We start from the raw sequence: 23,216 nt of genomic DNA on the forward strand, positions 1-23,216 counted from the left end.
TGTACCATGGATCCAATATGAATCTAATGCCCTCAGTTTCAGCTGTATTCATTTATAAAATACGTCAACAAAATATGCAAATAACAGCCTGTTGAAACAAAACAATGCTATCTACAGAATATAGTTTTCATATCTGCAAGAAAACGTGACACGCGTTCTGTGACGCACACAGTGCAGCAGGAGGAGAGAGAACCACGTTTAACATGAGAACAGATGTCCGACGGTTCACTGCAACATTTATCTACACGGATCGCACATGTCGGCAGTCCATGTGACGGGTGGTAGAACTTGTTTTTCTGACGCCATGAGAACCTTTGAGGGCTCTTGTTTTGGCCACTCAGATTCCCGGAAGTCGCTCTCTCTGCTGTCCGGCTGCAGTCGTTCTCTCCATGAGCACAGCTCTTCTTGCGAGCCGCACGCTGACGGGCGGGACGTGAAATATGTCGAAGGCAATGTGGCTGTAGCCTTCGATGAAGGCCAGAGGCTGATGGGTGTCCTGGAGCAGTTGCATCCTGGTGACATTAGCCTCCATCAGAAGGTGTGTGTACTTGTTCATGTCAAGATTCTTGAGTGTCAGGTCCTCACGTTTGTCGTATCTGTTTAACAAAATAAATACAAATACAAATTATTGCAATGCCAAAGTAATACTGGGCACACTGCTTTGACAGATTTTACATTTGGAAAAAAAAGAAGGAAAATACAATAACCTCCAGTTTCTGTTTTGCTCTAAGAAGCGGGAGACTCCCGTTTCAGCAGAATAGGGGTCGATATGAACAAAGACATCTGAGGGGACAAAGGCATCGTCACAACGTGAGACGCATGGATTCAATGATTGATGTCGGTATACAGTTATTACTAAGAAAGTAAAATAAGATATTTTCTCGCATCCACAATTATTATATTCACACTAAATAATGTTGTAGTTGATAAGCTTTTTTATCAGCGAATGGAGATCCTTAAAATAAACCAAATGCAATTTCATAACTACCCCAAACTGTTCATACTATATGCACATATGATTATTTTTCAGTTATCAGCTCCGAATTAAGTGCTGTAGCAGCACCCTGCAAATAAAAAACAAAAGTGCTGAAAGTGATCCCAACCTGCTGTGACTGGCAACAGCCTGTGAAGCTCCTGCATTCCTCGGCCCCCTGGGTAGTTGTGGTGGGAAACGTAGAGACTGATACTGGAGTACGCTGCGTTGGTTAAAAGATGGCCGACCACCACCGCAGAGCCCAGTTTGTACATCCAGGACTTCTGATAGTTGCACAAACTAAAGCACAAAAGAATGAGCGAGCGGCATCTCCATCTCGCACACAGGACGTGATCACAAGGAGCAATATCTGGAAAATAGCTGCTCAACAACAACACGCCACCAAGTCAGCATTCTCAAATTAATTCCGAGGGTTTCGAAATAAAACTGTGTGGTTTGTGTTGGAATCTGCCCGACGCTGCTGTTGGTGAACAAATTGTACATTTCCTATCCTGCACTTTTGAATGCAAAGCACTTTTGGGGGTTAATATGTTCCCACTTGCATGAAAGAACAGCCCCGGGCAGCCACCAAGCTGAGCACAGGGAACGTGTATATGATGAAGCGCAGCTCCTTGTGAGGCAGGAGCGAGTAGATGAGGATGAAGCCCGCGGTGGGCAGCAGCAGCAGCCTCATCCGCCGGTCAAGCAGGCCGAGGGGGAGGAACAGCAGCGTGCCGCCCAGGCCGCGGGGCACGGCGGAGTAGAAGTACCAGAGGAAAGGAGCGGTGTACCGGGGAGACGGGAGTCAAGGAGAACTGCGGGGTGGAGATCAATCCCTTCATGACTCAAAGTGTTAAAGTGGGTGTCCTCGAGTAAATCAAAAAGGATATTCCCCAGTTGGAACTTTTGTTGAGAACAGTGTTGAACCACAACACCTGACCTTCAGGCCACAACAACTTCCTCCAAAAGATGCTGTCAATGGCCACTGTCAAAGCTGGACAAAACGAAACAAACACAGGAAATCAAAACCTGATTGGTCAGCAGGGGCAATTTATTATGTATCGAGTATAGACTATTCATATACTGTTTATTGCATATTTATTGGATCCCCATTAGCTGACGCCTTAGCGACCGCTAATCTTCCTGGGGTCCACAGAAAGGACAAAATACAATACATACACAAAACAAAACATGTCGTGAAAACAAACAGTTAAAATAAAGCAGTCAGTCAGATGTACAGTGAGAAAGATAAGATATATATATATTCAAACAATTTCATTCAAAGAAAAAAAAAAAAAAAAAGATGAAAAAAAAAAAAAAAAAAAAAAAAAGGAAAAATGCAATTTTAATTTTTTTTGAATGAATGAATTATTACAATGAGTTAAAACGAAAAGTAGTAATAGTAAAGTACTGTACATTCCACGACTCACCCAGTGATGCGATCCCAGCAGGAACAGCATAGGAAAGCAGCTGCAGCAGTCCCAGCTTCCTGCTCAACATTGACATGAGTAACATGAGACCCAGGAAGATGCAGAGCTCGGACCGGAACACGATGATGACTAAAGCGGAGAGGCTGACGAACCGGCCGTATTTCTGAGCCATCCACGATGTGAACGCCACCAGAACTGAAGGAGAAGAGCTCACTTGTTGAGGAAAACAGAAGAAAACTAGAACGGGCACTCGGTAGAGCGCATACCTTCGCATATCACAAGATTGGGCATTGAATTATGAACATGTTGGCATTAGTTGCATGCCAATTGGATAAAAATTGGCCGCGATATGGTAAAAAGAAGATGTTGACCTTTTCATGACCTTGACCTTGACCTTTGACCCGATCGATCCCAAAATCGAATCAAATGGTCCCCGGATAATAACCAATCATCCCACCACATTTCATGCGATTCGGTTTAATACTTTTTGAGTTATGCGAGTAACACGCATACAAATAAATAAATAAACTAGAATGGGCACTCGGTAGAGCGCATACCTTCGCATATCACAAGATTGGGCATTGAATTATGAACATTTTGGCATTAGTTGCATGCCAATTGGACAAAAATGTATCGTGCTATGGTAAAAAAAGAGTTTGACCTTTCCATGACCTTGACCTTTGACCCGATTGATCCCAAAATCTAATCAACTGGTCCCCGGATAATAAACAATCATCCCACCAAATATCATGCGATTCGGTTCAATACTTTGTGAGTTCTGTGAAAGATTTTGACCTGTTCATGACCTTTGACCCGATCGATCCCAAAATCTCATCAACTGGTCCCCGGATAATAAACAATCATCCCACCAAATTTCATGCGATTCGGTTCAATACTTCTTGAGTTTTGCGAATAACACGCATACAAATAAATAAATAAATAAATACACAGCGATCAAAACATAACCTTCCGCATTTTCAATGCGAAGGTAAAAACAGTGCATCTGGCCGCCGAAGACGGTGAAACCATGCGCAGCAGCTCACCGAGTGGCAGTGCGAACACGTTCGGGAGCGTCCTGGTGCTGTAGAACATGAGGTGAAACTGAGAAGCACACGTCAGACAGAAGAGCCCCGCGACCGTGGAGCCAAACTGCCTCCTCGCCTCCTGCTGCATGTGCCACAGGGCGCCGACGACACACGCTCCCAGGGAAGCTCGGACTGCGGAGAGCGACACAGAGAGGACGCATTTGTTTGGACCGCTTCAAAGCAAGGAGGTTGGATTTGACAGGTTTACCTGCCAGCTGGGTGTAGAATTTCGGTGCATCCAGTAGAGAGGACAGAACCGCAACAGGGGAGCAGAGCACGGAGAGAAATAGGGGGCCAAGGAACGTCCTTGGCACCACACCAGGGAAGTCATGATGGTCGTACTGAAAGACAGCAAGAGCTCTGGCGTCAAACAATCAATACAGCCAGACCTGAATATGGTTGATCTGGAGCTCTCAATCGCATCACGTGGTCTCCATCAGCTGAGTGAGTGTGCCTCGTTGTCATGGAGCTGTAGAGGTTCACATTTCTATGTTGTATTATTTATCCTTAATAATAGCTTTCATCAGGTATGCATTTTTGGGAAAACAATTCAATGTGCCCTCTTGGTGATTCATTGTACATGCAAACAACTGACACAACTGCAGAGCTCTCAAATACACGGTAACTGTTTGCCAGCCGTGTTAAAAACAATGTGTTTTCATACACTGGTGCTGTGCACAGTTAGCTTGTTAGCACACCTAGTGCCAGCATCAAGAGATGCAACAGACTACACCTGCTCGACTTACCTTGTCAAAGTTAGTTCTGTGGTACAGAATGTCGTGTACCGCTTGTAAATTAAAGCTTTCCTCAACTTTAGTGAACGGACAAATAATTAAATGCAAAAGAGACCCAGTTATTAATAAAAGCAGCAGTGGCAGACCTAAAGCAACCATGACAGCTGAATGTGTTATTACTTCCGGGCTGGACCGGAAGCGAACTGCACAACATTTTCGTCATATCGGGAACAAATGTATATATAATTTATTTTTGGTAATGAGATAGAGATATTGCTTGGAAATTTTCACTAAAACGTCACCCGATAGGTTGAATCAAATTATATATAGGTTCTACAACTAAAAGTAAAAACGGACTCGCATGGGAGGAGACGTCTGACTGTAAGGAGCCGGTTGGCCCGCGCGTGGCGGCTTGTGATTGGTCGAACGTTTGTTTGACGGGCAATCTGAGCCAATCAGCGAAAGCCACAATTCGACCAAGAGGCTGACGCGGAAGTGTAGAGCCTCATCGTTTTTTCTCCACAACCGGCATGTAAATACTAGATACAGCGTTTGGCATAGACAACGCTAACTTCTATTTAATGTCAGGAGCGGCTCATCTACACGTGTCCGAAACTTACAGCGCGTTAATATTAGTCCAACGCCTGCTTGCGCGTTAGCTTAAACGTGTGTGTGTCCTGCTATGAAACGGTGTCCCCATTGATCGGCTGAGATGCTGCCCGCCGGTCCCCAGCTGCAGCTCCTGCGGCTGCTGTCCTGTGTCACTGTTATTTTACTTTTTCAAGTCACCAGCGCCAAGAAGGATTTAAAAAGCGCCTGCAATACCTGTCAGCAAGTCACTGATAACTTCAACAAGGTAAGGCATCATCACTAAGCCTCTCCTTGTTTGTTTCATAGTCATCATCTTGCTTTGATTTTGTGAGCTTTTAAAAAAAAATGCTTCCAAATGCTATGAAATGTCTTTATTTACAACCTTCCCCCGTTTCCTTCTGTACAAATGGTATTATATGTATTTCAGGGCTTTGAAAGAACGGCAAATCAGAACTTTGGAGGCGGCAATACAGCCTGGGAGGAGAGAACGCTGGCTAAATATGAGACGAGGTGAGGCGGTTCATCCTCCCCAGGCTGGGTCACCCTGCCACGGGAGCCGGTCACCAGAGCCGGTCACCAGAGCAGTGTTTGCTTTGCACCAGAGCTGCTGGCGGTGGCGCCGAGCACAATGTGTTATCAAAGTCGTAGATGAGCAATATGCATTTAAATTCAGTTTATTTTATACAGCCCATTATCACAAATTACAAATTTGCCTCAGAGGGCTTAACAATATGTACACATACGACATCACTGTCCCAGGACCTCACGTCGGATCAGCCCATGCTCATCTCCACCCTTTACTTCTACAGCGAGATCCGTCTGATGGAGATCCTGGAGGGTGTGTGTGACAGCAGCAGCTTCGAGTGCAACCGCATGTTAGAGGAGCACGAAGACCATTTTGAGACTTGGTGGTTCAAGAGGTGTGAGTGTAAATATCGGCCCCAATCTGGCATGTTGGTTGGAAATGTGTAAAATCTCACCTCTTTTTTTCTTTCTTGTTGCAATGCAGGAAAACAAAACACCCCGATCTGCATAAATGGTTCTGCATTGACGCCATCAGAACGTGCTGTCCAAATGGAACGTTTGGACCGGACTGCAAGGGTGAGACTGGATATGCTTTCACTCAAAAGTAACTCACTAAACGAGTAAACACAAGAACCTGATGCAAAAATACATTGTTGAATATTGTGTTTCATGTTTTATTCCTCAAAGCCTGTGTGGGAGGCTCTGAGTGGCCGTGTCACGGAAATGGACAGTGCGATGGCAACGGGACTCGCGGCGGCGATGGAAAGTGCAGCTGTGACGCCGCCTATGAGGGGGACTCCTGCCTCGACTGCATCGGCGGCTACTTCAACGAAGTGAGGAACGACACCTTCTCCCTGTGCACAGGTACACCGCCGACACGGATCAGGCGAACAAGCGGGCCGCCGGCTCTAGTTGTCATTTGACGCCATCGTTTAGCTTTATTCACACACAAAAGGAAAACGAGCGAGTGTTGAAAACGTGTTCTCTTGCAGCGTGCCACACTTCCTGCAAAACCTGCACGGGGGCGACCAGTCAGGACTGTGATGAGTGCAAAGACGGCTGGGAGGACGATGACCAGGAGGCTTGCGTTGGTAACGAGGACCAGTAAAAAAAAGTCGGCGTATAGTGTGCGAGAAAAAAACGGGAAGCAAAAAAAAAAGTGTGTTCCGTGTCCACCGCTGTCTCCCTCACTGCATCCCGTGCTTTTACAGATGTAAACGAGTGCTCCGCAGAGGCTTCGCCGTGTGGAGAAGAGCAGTACTGCGTGAACACGGACGGCTCTTACTCCTGCGCGGGTAATTCCGTTCCCTCTTTTTTCGCACATTTTGTCTGCAGCAATAGCCGCCGCATAATGACAGTATAGCTCGTGTAATGTGTGTTTCTGCTATCGTATATTAAAAATCCCTTTTTGTCCTTCGCAGCTTGTGACAGCGTGTGCTCCGGGTGCACCGGGGCCGGCGCTGATAAGTGCCGGGCTTGTGCCGGCGGGTACGAGGACGCAGAGGGCACCTGCACAGGTATAATGTAAATAATTTGCTACTTGAAGGATTTCAGACCCCGACACGACTGACTGACTCTAAATTGCTCGCCTGTTACAACATTCTATAATTATTCAACTAGAAAATGGACAATCCAAAACGGTACATTATCATTCAAACAATCTTATATGTTCTAATAATGTACGGCACCGGGATGCTGATATTTGATCACACCGAGATAAACTACATCGCCTGTTTTAACTAACTGGAGGAACATGTGAATTGGTTATCCCTGTGGCTCAGAGAATAAGACCTGTAACTGGTGGAATCACGCCGGACTTCTTATTCCTTCTTACTGGGGATTTCTGCAGTGTATCTAGACAGTAGAAAGTGTCGCTTTCTTTTCCTATTAGTCTGAGACGGAGTCTTTTTTGTCTGCATCACATTATTTGCAGTCAAAAATAAAAAAGAAATTGACCCTATGTGAGGTTCTAACCACTTTTCCTCTCCCTCGATGGAAAACGTCACGCGGTCAGGAAAAGAAGACTTTGGGGGTGGGGGGGGGGGAAACGTGCCGCAAAGGCAGATGTTATAGTCATGAGTCTGTTGTGCCTCTAGGAATTGTGGGATGACATCATCTCCCGTTTTCTTCACTCATATTGGGCAGTCCGGTGTACCCAAAGCTAAAGGAGGTATTCCGTTCCTGGGCATTTAGAGGATTCAACCATCTCTTCTGATGGCGCCCAGCTGTCTGCCTGAGGGGGATGGACGACGCCGTCAGAAGAGAGAGAGCTTCGTTTCAGTCGGGTCGGTGTATCAGCTTTGCGTTGTGTTTTTTTTCCAGATATTGATGAGTGTTCCCAGCCAGAGCCGGTATGCACCGAGGAGCACGAGCAGTGTGTCAACACTCAAGGCAGCCATGTGTGCTCCTGCTCGAGTGGTTATGAGGAACAGGAAGGAGAGTGTGTCCCCACCCTACATCCGGGTGAGGATGAGTGTTGCTTTTAGGTGTAGTGTCAGGTTGTTTAATTTAGCTGGAGCCTTTCTTTTGTAAGTATGCTGTGTCATTTAAAGGCTATTTACGCATTGACACAAACCAAACAGTAATGACACTTTTCTTTGGTGCATTCTGGTTAAGATTCACTATAATATTAATTTTAAAGGGAAACATGTGAGACTGTAAATATTTCACATGATGTATTGTTATTTCTGTAACATTATGTGTTGTTATTTCTTCATGCTTTTGATTCTCATCAGAAAAAGAGGAGGAGTCTGAAGCGTCCGGGACGACCACCGACGGTCCACACGAGGAGCTTTGATTGGAAACACCGAGACGGATCAGGAAGAACAGTTTTGTGTAGTGCGATGGATTAAATCTGCACATCTGAAGCCGCCCATTTTTTTTTTTAAACGTCGACTACATGCACTTAATGTACCAGATGCACTTAGAACCAACGAACGCTGGCCAAGGAAGTTTTTCTCCAGCAGTGGATCATGGATTAAAGGACAATAAAAGAGACATTTGATGCTCTCAGGTTGCTGGTTATTGTTGCTTTTCCCTGGTGTGCACAAACTACCACTTATTTGTCTTTATCTGTTGTATGGTTTTAAAATCAAAGATTCAATAAAGGTGAAGTAAAAAGAATGTAAGGTAATCCCTCGTCGACAAGGGTGTGTATATTTTTCGTGTACAATTTGTGTCTTTTGTTTTGTGTAGTGCAAATGGATTAATTCATCAGGGGAAAGTTGTGTTGCAGTGATCCAAGATAACCACATGGTGGCAGTGTTGCCATGTAGAATATGGATGCCTTCTTTAAATTGGTCTACAAACTCATCAACATGTCTAATAGCCATGTTGATGCATGGTCGTATTGGAGTATGTTTCATCGTAGGGAATCATATCGCATATTGGATATCTTCACGCCTACATTTTTTAATATCCTCAGTCTTGGAGTATAGTTCAGTTTTCGCAGGTGGCCTGAACCTCACAAAAGCCATTCTATCACCCGACTTAAAAGTCTGCAGCACCGCCACCACTCGGGTGTTAGGAGGCCTTTTTGGAGAGACCTTCCTGTGGCCCCCCCCCCCCCCCCCCACACACACATTTGGATCAAAGCATATTTTTCTAACCCGGGTCTCACCTCGCAATAAAGGCTTCCCGGCTTCCTGTGGGATGATGTCAGCTTTTTGGACTCGCTTGCCAAGGTGCAGGAGCAGCCAGACAGTTAGGACCTGTTTGGGCTGGTGGTGAGGGAGCAGAGACCCCCCGAGCCACCCTTCCACTTTTCACCTCTGGATGTTAACTCCTCTCCGGAAAGGCTTCATCAGATGGACAGGCCCCAATAAACCAAAGACCTGCTCACAACCGCCATCTTTTTTTGGCTGGAATATAATTAATTCAGTCGCTATGTACAAAAATGTGTTTATCAACAAAGAAAGATAGCAAATAACCAAATGACCCTTCCCTTCCCCCTAAAAAAACCAAACCCTTTGTTTATGACCTTTTTATTAACACAATTAAAGTAACAATGTAACAAGGGTGCCAACGCAGAAAAATGACCACCAAGAATACCTGTGTCATAAGTAGCTCAAGGTAGAAAGGGGTTGTCTTTATAAGAGAAGACGAGGGCCAGAGTATAGCAGAGAAAGCATGAGTCAGCATGACTCATACATGAGTCAGTGAACCTACTATTGATGATACAACCCCCATATCGGTGAATTTAGCCTTCTGACAGAAGAGAAATGTTATGACGTGATGCTTCGTGGCTTGGCAAATGATATCGACTCCACTTTTACCGCCTCAGCGATAGAAATCGTTCAACCAGGAAAGGTTTGTGATAATGTCCCAGTAGGCTTGAGCTGAGTGGCTGGGTTCACTGGGAGTAATCACGACACATCCACATGGCTTTTTCTTCACATTTGCTCCACGAACCAAGCAATGCAGCAGCAGCAGCGATTTGGCGATTCAACCTGGAGTTAAAATAATATGACTGATCAGCCTAAGCCAGAGAGTGGGGCTGTTTCGTCTAGTAATTCACTCTGAATGCCCAGTTTAGAGTATTTTATGTTTTCTTTCAGTACTTTAAATTAAGTTAAAGGAAAACGATCATGAATTATTTCATGAGAAAATGTTAAAAAATTGATTTTATTTTCCATTCTGACTTTAACTTTGCTTTGTATGACTTTTAGATTTTAGAATTTTGAAATATACATTTTACCACAATGTATACTTTGACAATAAAAACAAGTTATATATGAGCGGGCTGTGGAGAATATAATGATTATATGTCAACGTGGTAGCTAGAAATAAAAAACTTCTACTACTTTCTTTCTTCTACTTGCCAGAATAACTTAACATTTGATTTATTAACACACATGTTCTCATCATTTCCAAAATGACAACATCAACTTTATTATCGAGATAGATTATAGTTCATGTGAATCTTGCATAAAGCTTTCAATATCTTGAACTCGTGACCTTTTCTGGGACGGCTCTTCAAACCACTGGCTGTTGTTTGAATATTGTTTATCCCACATAATGGCCTCCCCTTCCGTGCGGCGTGGTGAATCCCATAAAAACGTGCGCCGAGAGGATGGTGTCTGTGTGTTCACACACTGGAGCGGCGAAGTGCACGAATACTCTGCGGCTGCGAGGGGCACCCTGCTCTTTCCTTTCGACTTTGTGGTGGTTTTCTTCTGCCAGTAATTCTCAGCTGTGCAGCACATGGTCCAGCTGGAGCGGGGTGACAACGAGGACACCGACCGGGTTACTGGGGAAACCCAGGAGCAAGCAGAGTCTAAGATTATACTATACTGATAGCACAATAATCTCCTTATCATCTGTGCTTCTTTTCTAGCAGGCCGGGAGACCCTGCCCTCGAAATGGTGACTCTGATCCTCGTTCATCAGCGGTGAAATGTCAGGGCTGTTGTTTCCCAAGCCTATCCTTAGACAACAATCCTCTTTGTTCCATGAAAAGGCGGTGGGACTGAGATAATCATAGTGCTGAGGTACGCTGAGGGAAACTGCATGCTAAACCAGAAGCCAGATGTGGCACCATGTGCTTTTGTTCAGCTGTCAGTGGCCTGCACCGCCTCTGATGTCGGGCACTCCTTAAACTCGCTGCCCTCTATGATTCCTTTCCCCCAGCTTGATGCTCAACCGGCAACAATTAAGCCAGACAAATTGGAAACTCTGGCGGGCAAAACCAGAGCGCAGCTTAAAAACAGATTCTCACGGTGGCGCTTGGGAATTCTTTCGGAGACGCGGTGGCGTTCCTGCGACAAAGATGCTGAAGAAAGCGCAGACTTTGGCTGGAAGTAAAAGCATTATCGAGAACATTTGGGTGCTGCATGTGTAGCCTGAGGTTAAGGAGGGGGACGCAGGGACTTGCAGTCTGTGTGACCCCTGCGACTCAGATGAACCCAAATAAGAACACATTTCTTTTATATATCGGATATTAGATTAGATATTACTTCATTCATTCCCAGGGGGATTTTTTTTTGAAGCTGCAGTAAACATGTTTACAAATATACATTAAATTAAAACAAAATAGCAGGCCATATTACATTTAAGAATTAAAATAATAAAAGAAATGAAAACGTTAAAATGAAAATATAAATGAAAGTGTATATACAGTGTATCGATAGTATAAAGTGACAGCGGTGCAAGGTTTATTGATGTTCAATTTGAGGAGGATCTGGTCAGAGGGGATTTATTATAAAGTCTCATAGCAGTGGGCAGGAATGTTCTCCTGTGTCTGTAGTCTGGGTCCATGCCTCTTTATCCGTAGAGAAACCATTTCCTAGTTTTCCTTTTATCCAAAGCGATTTACGATCATGTAACATTCGTACACCGTAGACACAGCTACAGGGAGCAATTCAGGGTCAAGTGTCTTGCTCAAGGACATATCGACTAGGGCGGGGATTGAACCACCAATCCCCTGATTGAAAGATGGACCTGCTAACCACATATGAAATGTTAAAATAGACACGTGAAATTAACGCAGTAGGAACAAACAACAAACACAGGACTTTAACTCAGGAGACTGTTGTCCGGGTCATAAATGCAACTAACAGTCAACGTTGACTTATTTTGTCGTACTTCCTGTGCATGTCACGAGGGTATGTTGACACAACCTCCCTGACATCTCCCAACCTGATGCCAGAGGGGTGCCCAGAGCATCCCCGTTGGAAGCTGAGGGCCACTGACCAAGCATTGAGTTTGATGAAGTCAGAATGAGTACGAACAGACATGAAGCAACACAAGCATTCAGCTTCAATTCCATTTCATGGCACCCTATGAAGCTGCTCCCTTTAGCTCTGTTTTGGTCTCCACCAACCTTTGAGTTAAACATCTGGCTCCTAGTTGCCAATTTTTCCACTATGGAAAAACGGTGACATACCCGGCCAGAAAACCAAAACAATGAGCTGAAAGATGCTAAAGTGCTTTGTGTCGGTTGATAATCCTGCGTGGGGTTGTCACTAAAACGACTGCTGTCACTTTGATGAGTGCAGCTGTATAAGTTACACACTGGGTTGATGAGTATTTTTCACGTGCCACCTGCATAAAATCATCTTGCAGAGATTGCAAGATGAAACTATGAAAGATTCATCATAATTCGAAAGGTGCTGTGAGAAATGACATCATTTTCATGTTGTTCTCGCTCTGTGTTGAAGTGGATTACGGCTGTTTCACTGAATGCATTTTTTGGATCGATGATCTCGTCGACGACTCTTTCAATCGACTTTCGAGAGGAGCAAAACAGGGAAACGTAATGCGATTCTGAATTATTTACCCCGACGACTATTTCTTTCTCGGCCCGGTGGTCAAGCGAAGCGGCACTGAAGGCGGCGGACAAATAATGTTTTAGCCAAACATTAAACAACACCGGTGTTTTCTACCTGGAACCCATTCTGTTCAAACAGTTTTCATTATTCAGCATGTTATGTGGAAAGTAGAAGTTGTTACTTCTTGATGAAAGCCTCACATTTTGTGTACTTTCAGAGGTTATTGCTGTATATATGGGAGTGAATGTGCTATTGTCGGCTAAAATGCACTCCTATTACTACTACTACTACTACTACTACTACTACTACTACTACTACTACTACTACTGCTACTACTACCACTACTACTACTACTACTACTGTACTACTACTACTACTACTACCACTACCACTACCACTACCACTACCACTACTACCACTACCACTACACCACCACCACTACCACCACTACCACCACTACCACTACTCCACCACCACCACCACCACCACCACTACCACTACTACCACCACCCACCACCACCACCACCACCACTACTATACCACCACTGTACTACCACTCCACCACCTACCACCACCACCACTACTACTACCACCACCACTACTCACTACTATCCTACTACTACCACTACTACTCACTCACGACTCCTCAGGTGAGGGGGGGGGGCAGCGAGGGGCGCGGTGCTAGATGACACGCTGTCTGCGGCGGTACAGAGATTTCACAGACAGGTAGGATGGATTGATGTTACCCACCTGTGTTTGATCTCAAAGAAAGCGCATATGTGTGTACGCCTGCATGACAGTATGATGAGATTTGGCATGTGTGTGTGTGTGTGTGCTAATCTCAAGTGCGACGGCCTCGTCTGGCCTCTGGTCTCTTACGCCCATCAGGAATGAGAAGAGACAGTTAGAGCGACTTTGATCTTCCTCTCATGAGAATGCCGCAGTCCTCCCTCCTAAAAAATCTTCTTCTTTTTTTTAAATGGTGTTAAAATGGGAAAGTCAAAAGAGAAACAGCAGCTGAATAAATCCCGTCTCTGCTGCGCATTGGTCATTGCACTCATTTAACACACGTGGGCTACGATCAGCTTTGTCGAGTAACATTCTTCCAGTGCAATTTCGTCTTGGAGCGAGTCTACTGAGAAAAGGTCTCCGTCGGAAAAAATCTAAAGCAAGGTGTCTACAAAACAAACCAAGATATATATCAGGACGAGAGGCGGCGACCTGGCCCCAAGTGTGCTTTATGACTTCAGACTGACTCTTGGGTCACCGCCCCACGACCTCTTGGGAAGATGTGGGCCTTGACACCCGCAGGTGGGGTAACGGATAACCTCACATGTCCCGTCGACTGCTGCAGACTCCCCACTTGGATAAAAGATCCTGTGAATCCCGATGAAATGAAGTTAAGCCGAAGCACATTCCCCAAAACAAGTCACACAAACTGTGTTCTGTGAAACAATGCAAAACAAACACTGATGAACAGTCGCTGACCAGCTTTGGGAGCCATGAATTCTTCATATGTCCAGATGTTGATGCTTAACAGATTATGTGAGTCCAACCATAGACTTATTGCCTCAGGTTAAATTCATGTCAGAATGTTGTCATACCCCTATATCTAAAAATCTATTTCCGAAGTGTAAAAGCTTAAATAAAAGCTGTATTAGTCATCGTGTAGGGGTGATAGCATGACCCTTTTTCACACCAGGGTTGTAAAACGTGATCTTTTCCTCTGACTAGACCTTCTTTTTTTTAAACACCTGCAGAAACATAAAACACGAGCTGGCTGGCCACATCAAAGGCATATTTCTCTCCCACAGTTGGACCCGACTTCAAATGACTTCCAAAACCTCTTTCTCCTTAGCCAGTTGTAAAAAAAAAAAAAACCTGGTTGAATCCGGGGGCCCGATTCCTCTTAGCGGTCTGTGTTGCCATGGCGCTCAGGCGGTGTTGACACCGGAGGGTGTAAACAGACGTGGAGGAGAATGGACGAGGTGGTGGTGTTTAGAAGGGGGGGGGGGGGGTTGTCTTGATAACTCTTAATACAAAGCCATTATCTTAGCCATTTTCCTAATATATGACTTTGTAGGTTCTTGACCACAATAGAGAGCAACATGTCTTCCAACATCGCGTGTGACATGGTTTCAGTTGTTTCTCTTTCTCCTTCTCCTCTGTACTCTGTTTGGCTTTCTTTCTCTCTCATTTTACCCGACAGGCACGTCCCTTAATCTCTTTTTTCTCTTTACCGCTTGAGTAAAGAGCCTGGACCACCGCGTGACTAAGAAGCACGTAAATGCTGCATTAAAGAAAAGGAATATATAAAATGTTGGTACTATTTAAATGTATTGAAATGGGTCCTGCTCCATTATGACCTGCGTGCATGGATTACCAAAGAGGCCTTCAGGCCCCCGAGGGTTCAACTCATCACTTTTGACTGTTCATTCTCATGTATTTGTTTCTCTGCCTTGTGTTTTCACATATTATAATATGAAAAAAACAATCCCATAAAACCTTGAATTGCAGATGTCTCTGAAAGGACCTGTGACAGCAAATAAACCATCCGGCCTTCAGTTCTTAAGCTACGTTTGACTCGTCAGAAATGTTGCAGAGAGAAATATTACGATGTTTTTCATTTCAAATAATTTGCTTATGATGAACAAGTCGAACCAGACAAAAAATATATATATTTTGACCAACATGTAAAATCAGTTGAGTCGAGGCTATAGGGTGCAAATGGCTTTGTAGCCCTGCTTCTGTCTAATCTCAGGTGTGTGTGTGTGTGTGTGTGATCCTATGGTCCACCGTCTCCTTTCCACACTGTTAACTGTAACTGAATATTAATGAGGCCGACTCTTCTTCTTCTTCTTCTTCTTGTTCTTCTTGTCGATCTGGTCCTGGACACCTTACATCTGGGACCTCATGTTGCACCTTTTCCAGCAGTGTGTTTGAGGCCTTCCTGTAGCCTGAAGGAGGGATGACTTGACCTCCTGCCACTGGAGACTTCTGATCCTCAGCTCCTGGCTCGGCCTCCTTCAGAGCAGCCAAGGCCTCACCGTTATTGAGCCAAGCGGGAGGCTCTGGTTTCTCGGTCTCCTCCTGGCTGGTGGTCTTCTCCCGCTGAAAGCCTCCAGCAGATCTTCTGCCTGTGTTCTGCTTCCTGTTCTCAGCTCTCGGTTCCTCCAGCTGGGCTTGATGGGAAGCCTGGGATCCCTCGAGCATCTTCTCAGCCTCCTCCTCCTGATTTCAGAGGTCTTCCTTCACCTCGCCCAATTCCCTCTGTAGCTTTTGAGTTTGAGCCCCACCTCGACGTCCAGATAGCTCTCCAGAACCTCGTTGAGATCCAACTCAAAGGCCTCCGCTTCATTTTTCTCTCTATCTTTTCATCTGCTCCAGCTTGACGTGCACATTTAATTGTGTAAATGTAAATTAGGGGGAAAAAGCGAGAAATAACATTGGTACAAAAGTGGAAGGTTCTTTTGAAAATAGCAGAATAACTGTTGGAGACTGTGACAGACTGGCTTCTGGCTGACGATGACGGCTTGCAAATGACTACACGTGTGTATATATAACTTCACTCTCAAAGCCTAAGTGCTCAATTAGCGACATTGTCGATTCTTAAATGCCAGTCACGGTACTTTTTCAATCAGAATTGTGTCAGCTGCACCAAATCCAGCCTTCTACGCCGACTGGTTTATCAAAAGCTCCTCACATCTTGATCCAGCTCGGGCAGCGTTTTTTTATTGGGTAGTTCAGTGGATGTGTTTCATTGCGACGTAATAAGAGAGGACATGAGTCTCTCGTGGACCTTCAAAGCCACACGGCCACATGAAAGCTAAGCATGACAACAGGCATCAAGTCCATTTTACCCACTTATTCTAATTGACTGGATATGAAACAGGCCCAGGCTTCTGTGTCATTTCTCCATGGAACTCATTTCCTGGCTGCTATCAGCTCATATGGCTTCGTTCTGGATTGGTGTATGTGTGTGTGTGTGTGTGGGGGGGGGGGGCGTGATCACAGGAGGGCTCAGCAGCTCAGCCACGCTGACCGACTCCCACTGGTGGAAGTTATGCAACCGACTGGGCTACTATCGGTCAGAGCAAAGGGTGAAGGGGGGGGGGGGAGTCACGTTCAGCTCGACGACCTCGGGGTAAAAACAAGCCCCTTGCTTTTAAAACGGCACATACTCTAGTTTTGAAGTTTGACGTCATGGCCCGTGCATTTTGTATATTGAAGGCTGTGCTGATGAGTCTGTAGTCAGACCGAGTGGAGGGAGGGGGGGGGGGGAGTGCAGCACTGCTGGGTCAGCTAAGCCTTGCCACCCATCTGTCAGCTCAGCACTTTTGGATATATGTCTGCCGTGTGGAGCTGATGGGCCGGTGGCCACTCGTTCCCCACTGAAGCCGCTCACTTCCTACATTTAAGGTCGTAGACGAGGAGAGAGTCTGACCTTTAGCTCCCAGAACTCTCCTACCCATTTTACCCTTTAGTAAGACGCGTATTGCCTATTTAATAACAATGTTTGGGATTGGCACACTAAACACTAAACACAGTTGATACAAATTACTATGTTTCTTTCTGTTTCTCCGAGGTGTCTCTGTCATTTTGTCCACCCCCATGAGACACTGCCCAGTTTTGGAAGAAGCATTCCCTAAACTTAATACATGCAATGTTAAAATACTCCACTTGCACAAATCTAAAAAGGTTTCGCTTCGAAAAAGCACCAAAGTGTAATCAGCGAAATTGACTTTTTCTATAAAATAAAAGCACTGATAATGCGACAATTTCAATGTTAAATTCTTATATATACATTCGAAAATTGCATTTTTATTTATAATAAACAAATGATCTGTACTCATTTCCTTGCTTGTGCTGCTGCAACTGTCAGATGTCCCCTCTTGAGATCAATAACGGCATATTTGATCTTATCTTATCTCATTTAATATTATTTTATGAATGCATCAATGTGTTGACAGTCAAAGTAACTAGTAGCTACAGCTGTTCATATTTCTCTTTTAAATGTTGTGAAGTATAAACTAACATAAAATGGTGAGTGCATCAAGTGTGTACTTAAGTACAGCACTTTTAGTGAATGTTCCTGTTGTTACGCCTCTGGCCACCAGGGGGCGACCTTCAGCCAGTCAGTCGCGCTGCAGTGTAGCCCACACATGCACCGCCCAGAAACATCTGGACACACGAGGATTCGAAGGCTGGACACAGCTGTAGACAGCAGAGAGTTCCCCTCCAGGTGGTTTTACTGCTTCTTCGGGACCTGGATCTTTGAGTTTAACGGCAGACCTGCTCAGAGACATCGCTCCTCACACGGGGACTTCCCATGATGTTGTCTTGTTTTAGAAGATACCCTCGAGTGTCTCCTTTTTTTTCGGGGTTGGTGAGGGGGAGGGGGGGGGGATGTGTTTCCACACCGTGGGAGACCACTCCACGGTCTTTTCTTGAGTCTTTGCAGGATGTACCAGCCGGGCCTGCACGTGCATGGAGGGTGGTCCCTGCAGACGAGTCGGAGGTTAAATGACGGGGACATGACACAGCCTTTGATCTGCAGGCTTTTACAGGTTCCCCCCCCTTCCCCTCCCCCCGTTCTTTAACCTGCTGTCACTGGTTAGAGAAGAGAGGTAAGACAACAAGGGGCTTCCGGTGTTTCATCCCATCGGAGAGAGAGAAAAAAAAGGAAAGTAAATTAGGCGTGTGAGCAAATGACTGCGCGGCTCGATCTGGCAGAGGTTCACGTCACGCTGGAACCGAGTCGGTGTTCCGTGGCCAAGCAATGGCCGCTCCGCCTTGGCCTACTTCCTGTTTCTGGGAGTCTTTAAGGACGGCTGTGAATGGCTCTTGTTTAGCAAACGCAGTGGAAGTGTCTCTGATTGCAGAGAGAATGGATGGCAGTGAGCAGCCCACTCACCAGCCTGCCGGTGCCCACGCACACACACACACACACACACACACACACACACATGTTTACACTCCTACAGGAACGCTTGCATATTGGCAACAAGGATGCCGTTGGTGCGCTCTCCTTCTATTCCAATCGTCAGGTGGGAAAAAATAGAAATGACTCAATTACATTCTGAAAATGTGATTTAATCGATCGCATTGAGAGCCGATGAAGCCGATACACTCGCTCGCACATATACACACTCGCACGTTTGCATGTGCCAAAGGAGTACTACCAGATGGACTACTACCAGAGCAGGAATTATGTAACGAAAGGCCTGTTTCAAACTACAAGCTTGAAACTTAAACAGAGGGACACAGTGACTGGATTCGTTACACAAAGATTACCACTAGAAGTACGAGTGCGAGTCGTAGTTTTGACCCCCGTAGGAGGACTTCTGATATGAAAAGTCTGAGATCATGACCAGTAAGATGGACTTAATAGTTTTGCTGGGTTAGCTGAGCCACTGTAAAATGGATGCTTATTTGTGAACCAGGACAAGACACTCGAGCTCTAACAGTGTGCACATCGCTGTTATTAATATTACAATGTTATCCGTATGCCAAGATTTTAAAAATTATCGAAAAAACAGGACCCCTCTCGTGATAATTATCACTTAAAGGTGCAGCGTGACGGATTTGGCGCCATCTAGAGGCGACTTTGCAGAATGCAATCAACGGAAACTTCTCCCGTAAAAGGCCTCATCTCCAGCCAATACACGGTTTGTCCATTCTGGGCTCATTTCACGGCTCATTTTATAAGCTAACGCAAACTTTATATGATTTATACTTTGTTATTCACTTTAAAAAACATGTACGATATTCCATTTCCGCCAATAGATCCTCCGAAATGCTCCTTCCACCCTTCATGCTCATGCATAAAACAGACGATGCTAACGTTCATAATGCTAACACAACGCCATCCACTCCTTTTCATACTATCAACAAACTGCTGCTGTTTGTTTGTTTGTTTGGCACAACGAGTGGACGTTAAACCCGTTAAACTCTCCCGCCCTAAAGGTCACATCTGCACTCGTCTCCACTTTGAACGCCGACGAGGAGAATTTGCCGAACTCTCACCCCGTCAAGGAGCCGGTTACACCACCGGAGGTTGCCAGAGAACGGGATTCGCCTGTTTATCGAATGCATCTCGCCTCATCTCCCGCCAAGCAGCGAACCCCCAGCACCCCTAAACCCCACAAGGCTGGCAGAATGCTACCATTTACAAGCAGGGGAGGAAAGAAAAGCGGGTTGAAGGTGTGTGTGTGGGGGGGGGGGGGGGGGGAGTGGGAACAGATGTAACTTCTGCCACGAACACACACACACAAACATACACAAACACACACACATGTTCCGTAATCCATGCTTTCACTATCTCTCCCTCACTCATGCCCTCCTCCTACGACCATGTTTTCAATATTGCTTCCATGCCTCTTCCCCCCCCCCCCCCCCCCGTGCCAAACACCACCATGTCTAACCTCCCCACCCCCTCTTTTTACCCCTTGCCCCCACTCTAAACGTGCAGGTTTCAACAACAGGCGCAGTGTGGACCGCTGGCGTCACCTTGCTCCTCCGCCGGACACAGGCGACTCTGTCTGGATGCGGGAGGGCCTACTCGAGATGGGGTGTTGGGGTGGGGTGGGGGAGAACTCTCCAATCAACCAGTACCTCCACATCGGACACAACCCGGCTGAGAGAGAGAGCAAGTATGTTGGAAAAAGACACGGAGAGAGAGTTAAATGCCCCCCCCTCGGTCGGTCTTGCCTTCCCATCGATCCACTTCCTCGTCTCTCACGCCTGGGGGGTGTCGGTGAAACAACGCGCGTGTTGTCCAACGTGTAACACTGTGAGGTGCCTCTGTTCCCCACCTGGCCACATCACACACACACAGAGCAGCTCAATAGCCTTGTTGTGTTGGCACTATTGCTCAAGAGGGAAATACAAGGTTCATGCTGTCATACCCCCCCCCCCCCCCCCCCCCCCAGAGTGTTTGACGATCAACTTTGATGCAAACAGCAATCTGAACAATCGCTCCTTCATAAAACCTTTAATTCTCTGCAGCTCAGAGTTGGATGCTAATAGGCAGAGCCTGCGTGCTACTCATGTGTGTGTGTGTGTGTGTGGGGGGGGGGGGGGTTACATGTGGTCCCTTCTGGGTTGAATTAAATGCATCGCGCTGGTGGGAAACCGTGGGGTGAGTTCAGGTCTCTCCCCAAAAGACCCCTGCATCGCACTCAGCGCACGGCACCCCCGGCTGTCAGTCCGGTGGTCTTTGACCTGTCGTTATCTGTTATTGATTTCAATTAGTGGGTGGCTATGGGTCAGTGGGTAGAAGGTCAGTCTTTCTATCAGGGGGTTGGAGATTCAATCCCCGCCCGAGTCGATGTGTCCTTGAGCAAGACACTTAACCCTGAATTGCTCCCTGTGTCTACGGTGTATGAATGTAACAGGATTGGAAGTCGCTTTGGATAAAAGCATCAGCTAAATGTAATGTAATTAAATCCCGGATGAAAATAAGAAAAAAAGGCGGATTAGTTACAGGAGGATTTGTACAACTCCTTCTCCTCCTGTTCTCTCTGGTGTTAAAGGAGATGACAATGCCGCCATGTTGAAGGAATGCATCCCGTATCCACCGCTGACAGCAGGCAGGATGTTGCTGATGCTCATAGGTTCTTTCAGCCGGCACAGACAATCACAAAAAGACCCCGCTGCCGGCTAATCAAACCAAACAAATGCCACCAGTGGCACAAAACACGTCTGTCGATGCACGTGGGCATTCCTGACACGCCGGCCTGTTTACATGGCCGGGGGGTTCAGGGGGTTTGTGCATTTGTTGTGTGTGAATGAGGACAGTGGACGGCCTCGGTGAACCCGGCCACTGAATTCTGCTTCACACACGAGTTGCTACCCGTGTGTGTGTATGTGTGTGTGTGTGTGTGTGTGTGTGCAGCGCCACAGAGGGCCGTGCGATGCGCCTGTGATTGTTGGGCTCGACCAGTGTCTTTGTGTCCCCGTTTCAGCGTCAGCATTTTAAGACCCTCCCTCATTTGGTGTTTTTATGACGGTGGTGTCGAGATCAGTCCAAAAATTCCCAAACCCTGATTTTGAAAATGATTTATGAAGCTTCCCCCTTGTACCCTACATGGAAACATCTGGTGTTGTATGTTGCTCAACGTATACAGCTTATTTCTTTCAAACAGAAGAAACATTTGGCTCAACGCCAGAGCCCGAGCCTTGGTCTTCAAAGCACAACATGTTTTTATTCATAAATAAAGCCATGAATTAACCACAACGATGGGAGTCTGGATGGAAGGGCCAAAAAAGAACAAAAGGAAGAAAGAGGTTCACACCACGGGCAGAGAGAAGATCACACACACCTACTGACAGCCACACACACACACACACACACACACATACACGTGTAGCTGGCCACAAAAACTACGTGGCCACATAAGTGTCTGTACTTTTCTTTCTTGAGTGAGCGAGAGAGAGAGAGACCATGAAGTGATGGAGGAAGTGTTCCACTTACAAGAAGTGACAGCCAAGGAACAAAAGGTGTTGCGGGGGAAAGGGGGATGACGCGCAGCTGCACACACACACACACACACACACACACACACGCGCGCGCGTACAATGACTTCTCCCCTCGGTGCCTGCCACACAGGTGAACAAGCAGCTCACTTCACAGAGTGACGTCAAGCTCCGCCATTCAAGGTCCTCTTCTTATGGCCGGGCATCGTGCTCCTCCGTGCATCCCTGAGGCGTCCAGTGGAATTAATTCATATCTGGACTCAAGCAGCGGGTCGACATTTTAACAAAAGTCCAAGTGGATTGACTCAACGGTTCCTGCATTCACGTCCCCGAGAGCCGCCGGTGGCTGGTGTACGTGTTGATAGATTTTGGACAACAATCGGGGGTCCAGAGGAAGAAGCTTTGGCTACACATGCAATTTGTTAATTGGGTAAATAAATTGTCCATTATGGTCTTTTCAAGGGATCTAGAATATTGCCAGATTTGATTTTAATAATATTCAAGAGGAGAATATGACCCAGAAACAATAAAGACCACCATATTTAGGATACTAAGGGCCTCCAGAGGATCAGAAATATGATATAATCAATGCTTTGTGAAGTCATCCGTTTAATAGCAAAACATCACACTCAAGTTTAGGGGGCGAAATAACGGATGAACTGTCCTGTGTGTGTGTGTGTGTGTGTGTGTGTGACTGCACACCTCCTGCCCCTGTGACAATGAATGTTATTCATCAACGGGGTGAATGCGGATGCACGCAGTGAGTGTGATTAGGGGAAAAGCCTGGAAGATATTATTATCGTCCCGCGGCGGTGAGTGACACAGTGTCACGCACTCAGGGGCGACACGGGGGCTTTCTTCCACTTCACATCCTGGAAACAAAGCACAGCAAGTGTGTGTGTGTGTGTGTGTGTGTGTAGAGGGGGGGGGGGGGGGATGGCGGTCCTCAGCCTTTTTTCCAGGTCTTGAATAATTAAGCAGTGCTGAGCAGTTCACTGGTCAGATAACCAAAACTCTCATTTTAGTGAGCGTGAGCAGCGCTCGGGTCATGACTCATTAAAACGTCAGAGCGTCCGAGCATACGCGCGAGGAAACCCGATCTTGTTTTCAGTACGCACACACACACACACACAC

At 46.1% G+C, this 23,216-nt stretch overlaps 2 protein-coding genes across 2 annotated transcripts; one reads left to right on the plus strand and one right to left on the minus strand.

Annotated features, from left to right (window-relative positions):
• Nucleotides 1-36: 36 nt before the first annotated feature.
• Nucleotides 37-4,381, minus strand: alg12 (ALG12 alpha-1,6-mannosyltransferase). The gene is made up of 9 exons (XM_056425466.1): nt 4,235-4,381; nt 3,697-3,829; nt 3,447-3,620; nt 2,404-2,598; nt 1,863-1,967; nt 1,537-1,759; nt 1,104-1,273; nt 708-783; nt 37-596 (listed from the first exon to the last, which is right to left on the minus strand). The coding sequence occupies exons 1-9, from the start codon at nt 4,379-4,381 to the stop codon at nt 338-340; spliced, it is 1,482 nt and encodes a 493-aa protein (XP_056281441.1). The 3' UTR covers nt 37-337.
• A 325-nt stretch (nt 4,382-4,706) lies between these two features.
• On the plus strand, nt 4,707-8,461 carry creld2 (cysteine-rich with EGF-like domains 2). The gene is made up of 10 exons (XM_056424883.1): nt 4,707-5,078; nt 5,241-5,323; nt 5,623-5,733; nt 5,823-5,914; nt 6,026-6,202; nt 6,331-6,429; nt 6,550-6,633; nt 6,760-6,855; nt 7,661-7,801; nt 8,074-8,461. The coding sequence occupies exons 1-10, from the start codon at nt 4,935-4,937 to the stop codon at nt 8,133-8,135; spliced, it is 1,089 nt and encodes a 362-aa protein (XP_056280858.1). The 5' UTR covers nt 4,707-4,934; the 3' UTR covers nt 8,136-8,461.
• Nucleotides 8,462-23,216: the final 14,755 nt, after the last annotated feature.

Source organism: Pseudoliparis swirei, chromosome 10 (genome assembly GCF_029220125.1).
Source record: "Pseudoliparis swirei isolate HS2019 ecotype Mariana Trench chromosome 10, NWPU_hadal_v1, whole genome shotgun sequence".
Classification (NCBI taxonomy): domain Eukaryota; kingdom Metazoa; phylum Chordata; class Actinopteri; order Perciformes; family Liparidae; genus Pseudoliparis; species Pseudoliparis swirei.

Excerpts from the sequence above, each read along its gene's own strand:
- creld2 (XM_056424883.1), top strand. The coding sequence starts at position 4,935 with ATGCTGCCCGCCGGTCCCCAGCTGCAGCTCCTGCGGCTGCTGTCCTGT. Across the intron at positions 5,079-5,240 it reads TCACTGATAACTTCAACAAG|GGCTTTGAAAGAACGGCAAA; the intron begins GTAAGGCATCAT and ends TATGTATTTCAG. Across the intron at positions 7,802-8,073 it reads TGTCCCCACCCTACATCCGG|AAAAAGAGGAGGAGTCTGAA; the intron begins GTGAGGATGAGT and ends GATTCTCATCAG.
- alg12 (XM_056425466.1), bottom strand. The coding sequence starts at position 4,381 with ATGGTTGCTTTAGGTCTGCCACTGCTGCTTTTATTAATAACTGGGTCT. Across the intron at positions 3,830-4,234 it reads ACAGAACTAACTTTGACAAG|TACGACCATCATGACTTCCC; the intron begins GTAAGTCGAGCA and ends GCTGTCTTTCAG. Across the intron at positions 597-707 it reads GAGCAAAACAGAAACTGGAG|ATACGACAAACGTGAGGACC; the intron begins GTTATTGTATTT and ends TTTGTTAAACAG.